This window comes from Cenococcum geophilum (genome assembly GCF_001692895.1).
Source record: "Cenococcum geophilum 1.58 unplaced genomic scaffold K441scaffold_19, whole genome shotgun sequence".
Taxonomy (NCBI): Eukaryota; Fungi; Ascomycota; class Dothideomycetes; order Gloniales; family Gloniaceae; genus Cenococcum; species Cenococcum geophilum.
In genome coordinates this window covers 1082595-1091017 of record NW_027137577.1, presented here as the reverse complement: position 1 = coordinate 1091017, position 8423 = coordinate 1082595, and the positions used below count along the sequence as shown (strand labels likewise).

Genomic DNA, 8423 nt, shown 5'->3' with positions numbered 1-8423 from the left:
CTCGCGTTCAATGGGCAGGGCTGCGTGCTCGGGATACGGATCTACGTACACGAGGGCATCGCGAGAAGTATCTAGAGGGCTTGAAGGCGCGCGTGGAGGGCTATGCGGCGTCGCTAGGGGGCGGATCCGTTTGAGATGAGCACGATGTCCAGTCCGCTGTTTCATAGCCGCCAGAAGGAGATGGTGATGCGGTTTTTGGAAAAGGGCAAGAAAGAGGTGGAAGTGGTTACCGGTGGGAATAGCTGGGGGAGTTCGGGGTATTTTGTGGAGCCGACGATTTTCTTTAAGCCAGTCGAGGGGGCCGAGATTGTGCGGAAAGAGGTGTTCGGGCCGGTGGTCGTTGTCGATACGTTCAAGACCGAGGAGGAGGTGCTTAAGAAGGCGAATTCTACCGAGTACGGGCTCGGTGCGTCAATTTGTACGAGGGATTTGAATCACGCGGTGAGGTTGCGGGGAAGCTGGAAGCAAGGACTGTGGCTGTTAACAATGCGATGCCATTTCATTCCATCACACCATTTAGGGGTTTTGAGAGTGAGTACTTTCTGCTGTCATAGTTTGGAAAGGTGGAGGGGGGAGTGGAATGAGTTAAGATTGACAAGAGGATAGGCAGTGGAATTGGCCAGGAGAATGGCAAATATGTGCTGAGAGAGTACTGTTAAACCAAGTCGGTTATTATAAAGTAAGTTCCTCCTTTGGCGTTTTCGGTAGGGAAATGTATTGATTTGTTTGGCCTTGTTAGGTATCCTACGACAGCGTAATTATGTTGTGGGGAAAAACTTGAGACTATATGGAGAATTTGATAAATAGAAAGTTTTGAAAGCGCGGCGGTCTCAGTAGTGGATTGATGCATATTTGTCGAACGTTGAGGTCACTGTCAAGTACCACCTTATGACTCACACCCTGTTTCTTGCCATCGTATGTCTTACTATCTATTTTCTATTACCTATTTATTACCTATCACCGACTAAGTGGCAATGCCGACCTGGTGGCGATTGAGTAATAGTTCCAAACCGTCGTCAGTGTCGTCGTTAGTGTTGTCGTCAGTCCTTTGCCCCTACCTCATGTATATAGAGAGCTTCTAGAGCTAGCTTTAATCGACAGAGTTCTTATAAGTGACTTGTCCGTCCGATAGTTATAAGCCCAGGCTATCTACTGCATTATCTTTAATTTGAAACCCTAATTACCCTATCGTTAACTAAACAGTAGAAGCCTTAAAATGTCCTCTTAATAATCCGAAACCCTTATTATAACGCATACTGTAATCCTAGTAGGCCTAAACAATTGGGACTAATAGATTAGTGTTATTAAGTATAGAGCCGATGGTAAGGGTGTATAGAAATACATTAATCTAAGCGTTAAGAAGTAGGATCTACTTAAACATAGAGCACCGTTAGAGCCCTTACTATTAGTTATTAATCCTTAAAAGATAATATACTTAACTCTTAATAACGACGAAAAGGAAGAGCTTTAAGCTCTATAAAAATACTATAACCGTGCCTATAAGTAATATAAGAAGGAGGAAGTAGCCCTTAAATCTCTACGCACCTACATTATTAGTACGGTCTCTCGTAACTATATTAAATACACCTTTAAAGGAAATACCGTCTATAATATCCTTATATTACTTAAGCAGGCAGTTACTCTAACTAATAATGCTTAGAAGGTTAACCTAGCTACCTAATATTTTAAAATAAGGAGGGCCCTAAAGAGTTAGAATATTAAGAAGTAGCTCCGCAAGTGGGAGAAGGTATATAATAATTGCAAAAAGGTTAAACTACCTAAGGTAGATAGTAATTAACTAGTTAAGGACTTTATATATACTATTAAATCTATCTTATTAGGATAGTTAAAATACTAAAAAAACAAATTACAGAACCTTAAGAGGAAGAAGGAAAGTCTACCTACCCTTTAAGTTATTATTAAGGTCTATTAAAATTATTAATAATTAGACTCTGCTTAAAAGGTAAGGAGCTAGCAAGGCTTTTATATAGTAAGCTTTAAAGGAGAGCTAATTAATAAGCCTAAATTAGAAGATAAATTAGAAATTAAACTAGAAGCTAAATTTTTAAGAAAGTTAGATAAGGAATAAACAAAGCCGTACCTATACGGATTGCTATACCCGTTTAGGAAATGCTTCTACTTTATTAAGTTAATTCAACCGTTAGGTTAGAAACTATAATAAAGCCTTATAGCAGGAACTATGGTGGACTTATTAATAGGCCGGGTATATAGGTAAATAAGAAGTTAACAACGTAATAATAACTAGTAGGGTAGTTGCCTAATAGATTAACCCTAATTATATTTTAAGATTTACTATAAAGAAGAGAAACTATCTATAGAGACCGTATATCTTTAAATATATAACTCCTCCCTATAGTAAAGGTTAAGTATATTAGTATATTACATTCCTACATTCTTACGTTCTTACGTTTTAAACTTATAACGTAACTAGCTACGTAACTTAGCTACCTTTTATCTTATAGCTTAATCGGTTTTAGTGCCTCCTATACTATCTTAACTAACCCATTTATATCTATTCTTAGTAGTCGTACTACTGCCGATATAAGGTCTATAACACTATCCCCCTCCTTTTTATCTTTATCCTTAAAGATATCTCCTATCTCTAAGTTATTTATTAGAGGTATAGTATTCCTATCTTTAATTTAATAACCTTTATTATTTTTAATGCTTTTTATTAAATCTTCTACGTCGAATTATTATAACTAGCTAGTGATATTTATTCTATTACTTAGTAAAGTTATATTATCCTATTCTTATTATATAGAGAAAAAGTTAGTATATATTATAATCGCGTCTCCGTCTAGTTACTAATCTTCTTCCTATACTAAGTATATGCGAGTAAATATATAATCGTCCTATAATATTTAATCCGTCTCTAACGCTAAGTATATATATCTTATTATTTCTTATAACTATCTAGTTCCTTATTTAATCTATCTTAGGGTTACGTATATTAGTAGTAGCTAAAAAACTAGAAAGTGAGCTAGCCGAGGCCCTTACTAAAGTTTAATATTATTTTAATAAGGCGTCTTAGGCTCTAAAAGCTTAACTAGATACTTATACTCACCTAAGCCGTCTAGTAAAGGGTTATAAAAAGGTACGCTTAAAAGAGCTTCGCTTAGTAGAGTAAGGTTTATCTAAACTTAAGGCTAAAGAGGCTAAAAAGGATTCTAATTAAGAAGAGACGGAAACAGCTTATACGCTAGTAGTGGATTCCTTAGATAACCCGGCTTATCTATTATCTTTAACTAATCCTTTTATCTTTAGCTCCTTCTTAATATTACCTAACCCATTTTCTTTTAATACTTTTATACCTTTCCTATAGTATTTTTTAAATTCTATAGTAGTTCCTAGGTAGTCTTGTTATAGCCTATCTACTTAACCTTATACTATATTTTATCGTTAATGTCCTTATAACTAATAATCTTTAAAACTTACTATTTATCTTCTTCTTATCCTCTATACGTGTCTACTTTATAAATTAGTGGCTTAATATTCCTATATACTAGCTCTAATATTATAATATACTATATAGGGTAAATCTTTATCTTAGCTAGTAGGTTTAACTTAAATATAACTAGTAAAATCCTCTATATAATTTTAAAAGGTCCTAGTCTAATATAGTCCAATTTCTTACTTAGTTGTTAACTCTTAAAATTTTTATATAGTAGCCATACTTTATCCCCCTCCTTAAGATCTGGTCCCTTAAATCTCCCAGCGTTATAGTACTTTTTTATTCTTTCTTATACCCTTTTTACTAATTCTATAAGGTCTATATAAAGATTTATTAATATTTTTATCCTTTTTTTAGCTGTACTACTTATTTTCTTTACTTATTATAGTAATAATAATATTCTTAGCTTATATCCGTAATTTACCTTAAATAGTAATATACCTATTCCTTTTTATAGTGTTATATTATATATAAACTATATAACTAGTAATAGCGATACCCAATTATTCTATATATAATTAATATAATATTTTAGATACTATTCTAGCGTCTAATTTAATATTTCTATTTAACCGTCTGTCTACGGATAATATATAGTAAAAGTTACTGCTCTAACTCCTTGTTCCGCTAAAAAATACCTCCTAAAATACTACTATAAATCTTAGATCTCTATCTAATATAATCTTACCTAGTACTCTATATCTTATAAACACTTCCTTAATATAGATTCTAGCAATATCCTCTACTAAGATTTCTTCTATATATACTATAAAGTAGCCCTATTTAGTTAACTTATTTACTATTACTAAGATTATATTATACTCTTATCCGGTAATAAGATCTCTTAACTTTAGTAACTTAATAATAAAGTCCTATAATATAACCTCCTATAGTCTTTCTAGTATTTTAATAGGTTATAGCCCTCTGTATAGCTTATGCCTTATTAGTTTATTCCTTTAGCAATCTAGATACTCCTTTATTACTTTTTTGGCTATACTCTAGATTCTATTAATAATATATTCCTTTTAAAGCCTTAATACTAAGCCTGTTGCTCTATTATGTCCTTAAGTTATTCCCTTATAGAAGTCTTCTATAAAATGCTCTACTATACTTTTTAAGATATACTTTACTTCTTAATTTTTATATATATCTATTTATAGATCTTCTAGCTATACTTTTAGAATTCTTTATACCTAAAAGCTTTCTAGTGTCTTATAGACTCTTTCTAGTTTATTATCCTCTTAAGTTGCTACTAGCTTAGGGTAATTATATCTAATTAACCTATCCTTATCTTTACGTAGCATTGCCCCTAATAGTTTCTTATTATTTTATAGTTTAGCTTTTCTACTTAGTGCGTCTACTTTTATATTTTTAGTCCCTTTAGTATACTAAATCTTAAAATAGTATTCTATAAGTATCTCTACCCATCTAACCTACCTATAATTAAGTTCTTTTGTTATTAGGAACCCTATTAGGTTCTTATAATCCGTCTTAACTATAAATAGTTTTTCTGCGCCTTATAAGAATACTCTCTATTTCTTAAGTACTATAACTATACCTAATAACTCCTTATTGTAGATGTTATAGTTTAACTCTAGTAGTATTATTTTCCGACTATAATATATTACTAGATGCTATACATTCCTATACTTCTATAGTAAGTATACTCCTAATATAAAGTCTAATGTATTTATCTCTATAACTATATCTAGTTCTAGTTAGTAAATTTTAAGGATTGGCTCCTGGGTGAATAATTCTTTAAGTTCTTTAAACAGCTTCTTCTACTTATATCCCTATACCTATAGTTCCTCTTTCTTTATAAGCCTAGTAAATGGTTTAATACTCTTTAACTATTATACTATAAACCTTTTATAGTAGTTATAAACCCCTAAAAATAACCTTAACTGCGTTACGTTCTCTAGTTCTTACTAACTTACTATAGCTTTGATTTTCTTTAGGTCTATACTAATATAACCTAGTTTAATAATAAATTTAATAAAATCAGTCTTTCTTATAAAGAACTCGCATTTCTTAATTACTACTAGTATTTGTTCTTCTTATAGTCTCCTTAAAACCCATTTAATATACTCCCTATGTTCTTCTTTAGTTATTAAGTAAATAATAATATCGTTAAGGTATACTATAATAAACTTATTAAGATGTTCTCCTAATATACTATTAATTCGCTTCTAGAATATTACTAGTGTATTTATTAACCTAAATTGCATAACTAATAGTTTATATAGTCCTTCCTTTAACTTAAAGGCTGCCTTTTATTTATCACCTTCCTTAATTCTAATTTAATGGTACGCCTATCTTAGATCTATCTTTATAAAGATTTGCGCGTTACCTATCTAGTTCTAGATTTTACTAATTAAGGGTAAAGAATACCTATTCTTTTAAGTAATACTATTTAACTATCTATAGTTAATATATAGCCTAAGTTTTCTGTTCTTCTTTAGTACAAATAATACTGGATATCCCGCTAATAACTATAATAGTCTAATATATCCCTTTTATAAGTTTTCTTAGATAAACTCTTTAAGTGCTCTTAACTCCTCTTAAGTAAGCTTATAGGTTAGAAAGAATCTTAAACTTATTCCTAGTTCTAACTCTATCTTATAGTCCTATACTATATAATTTACTAACTTTTTACTTTCTAGGCTCTATAGTTTCTTACTATACTTATAGTATCTCTTTAGTATATAACTTAAGCCTCGCTTAGTCTCTTTATATATTACTCTAACTTAGTACTATACTAACTTAGTCTATTACCGCATCTTATATTATTAAGTATCCCTAATATTAACCTAACCTATAATCTAATTAATCTTTAGATTATATTCCTATAACTAAGGCATTTCTAATACTGCCTTATCCCGTCTTAATAGTAGGATATTAAAAAATATCTTAATTTGTTTCCCTTTAATGGTTATCTAAATAGGTCCCGTTTTAAGGTTAATAATACCTCCTCTATAGGCTATTAGATCTCCTAAAATTATAACTAATAGGTAAAGTTGTTTCTTCTACCTATAAGGTAATCCTATTTTTTTTAAACTACTATTAGTAAGATATAGTTCCGCATTACTCCACTATCTATTAGTGCTTTAAACTATTAATTTTACTAATTAACTTATAAATTTAGGTATTGTTCTTAAATTCCTTTAAGGGTCTAAGGCTCTACTACTAGCTCCCTTTAGTCCTATAGGCTTCTACTTTTCCTAACTATTAGCTGCTTAATCCTGTTATGCTTAGCTCTTTAGCCAATACTTAGTTCGCTTTTTATTCTCTATATACTATAAATATATATTCTCTAGGCATTCTCACTACTATTATTCGTCTAAGTATTCTTCTATAAGGAATCTTTCTAGTTAAAGTATTAAGTCTCCTAACTCCTAAACTTTTATTAAATGCTATCTATATATATACTTAGCATTTCTATACTATTGCTTATCTAGCGCCTAATATATCCTTATAGGGTACTTCCAATTCTTTTCTTTTGGATTTTTATATATCTCGTATATATCGTCTATATATATAATCTATAATAGCGTATAGTATACTAGGTACTTTAGGTTAACTCTTAACTTGTCTTTATCTTTAAGTTTAAACCTTTACTATATTAATCTAAACGTTATAACTTTATTTGCAAGTACTAAAATTTACCTCTTACTTCTCTAATCCTCTAATTATTCCTCTAAATTCTTTAATATTATAATTAAGGCTCCCTTAATATAAGTTATAGCCTTTTTTATAATAGGGTGGTCCTAGATAACTTACTTATCTAACTATATATAGAAATCTTCTTACTTATTATTATGTTGTTGCCTATACCACTTTTAGCATAGCTATTAGAGTATATACGGCTTATCTATAAGAAAGTATCTTTTTATTACTATATTATAACAGCCCTTTATATATTATTCTTTAAATCTAGTTAGGATTCCTATATCCTTTTTATTTTCTAGTTTAATAAGCTACTTAGCTCTTAGCGTGCCTACCCTAAGCCTATTAGTAATTCTTTATATAAGTGCTCTGTCCCTTATATAACCTAATATACTAGTCCATTAATCTAGCTTTCGCTCTTACTATATAAGGATTCTCTATCTAAACTTCTCTATAGTTTCTTTTAGTTCGCGTCTTATAAGTAAATCCTTAAAGTCTTCTTACTTCTTAATCTTGGTGTTAATTTCTTTAATAGTTTTTATTTATATATTAAAATCTTAGTCCTATAGGATTTTTAATCCTAAGCTCGCTTCTTCCTTAAGCTTAGCTCCTACCTTAGTCTAACTAGGCTTTTACGGTATTCTCATTTTATCTTAAAAGTCTTAAATCTTACTTATCTCGTCTTAAGAATCTTATGCCTTTAGGAAACTTCGTCCCGAGCTTATTTATATATTACTAAACTAAGCCGTTGCTCTGCTCTATTAGTTATTGTCTATTATAAGTCCTTAAGCTTATCTCGTCCCTTTTTAGGAATCCTAGACGTCTCTTATCTCGTCTTAAGAATCTTAAGCCTTTAGCCTTTTGCCTTTATTAAGTGCCGAAGTAGTTTACTATCCTACTTCTCTTATATCTTATAAAGTAATAGACATCGTGTCTAGTAGGGTCTCGATCCCTACTAATATTCCCTATTCTATAGTAGAATTATCCTTTACCTCTTTTATAATATCTCTAAGGTCTATATACTCCTAGTAAGCTGCCCTTATTACCTTATTATTACGGAATGTTTCGCCTATATGTCACGGCACTGACCTAACACGTTGTTATGACTCAGTGTTGTCATGACACGAGCACAGACCTGACCCCTGAGCGACGTGTATATATACCGCTTCACCTCCTACATAGATCCTCACACGACATCGTTTGTCAATGATATACAGTCACCTCGTACCTCGTACCTTGACAGTCGGCACGTACTGTGACAGTATGTCGTGTCATCTTATAC

At 31.3% G+C, this 8423-nt stretch overlaps 1 protein-coding gene across 1 annotated transcript; it reads left to right on the top strand.

Moving 5' to 3' along the window:
- On the top strand, nucleotides 1-840 carry K441DRAFT_659353 (Aldedh-domain-containing protein). Its single transcript, XM_067648514.1, has 3 exons — nucleotides 1-531; nucleotides 607-679; nucleotides 740-840. The coding sequence occupies exons 1-2, from the start codon at nucleotides 145-147 to the stop codon at nucleotides 643-645; spliced, it is 426 nt and encodes a 141-aa protein (XP_067504412.1). The 5' UTR covers nucleotides 1-144; the 3' UTR covers nucleotides 646-679; nucleotides 740-840.
- The last annotated feature ends 7583 nt before the right edge of the window (nucleotides 841-8423 follow it).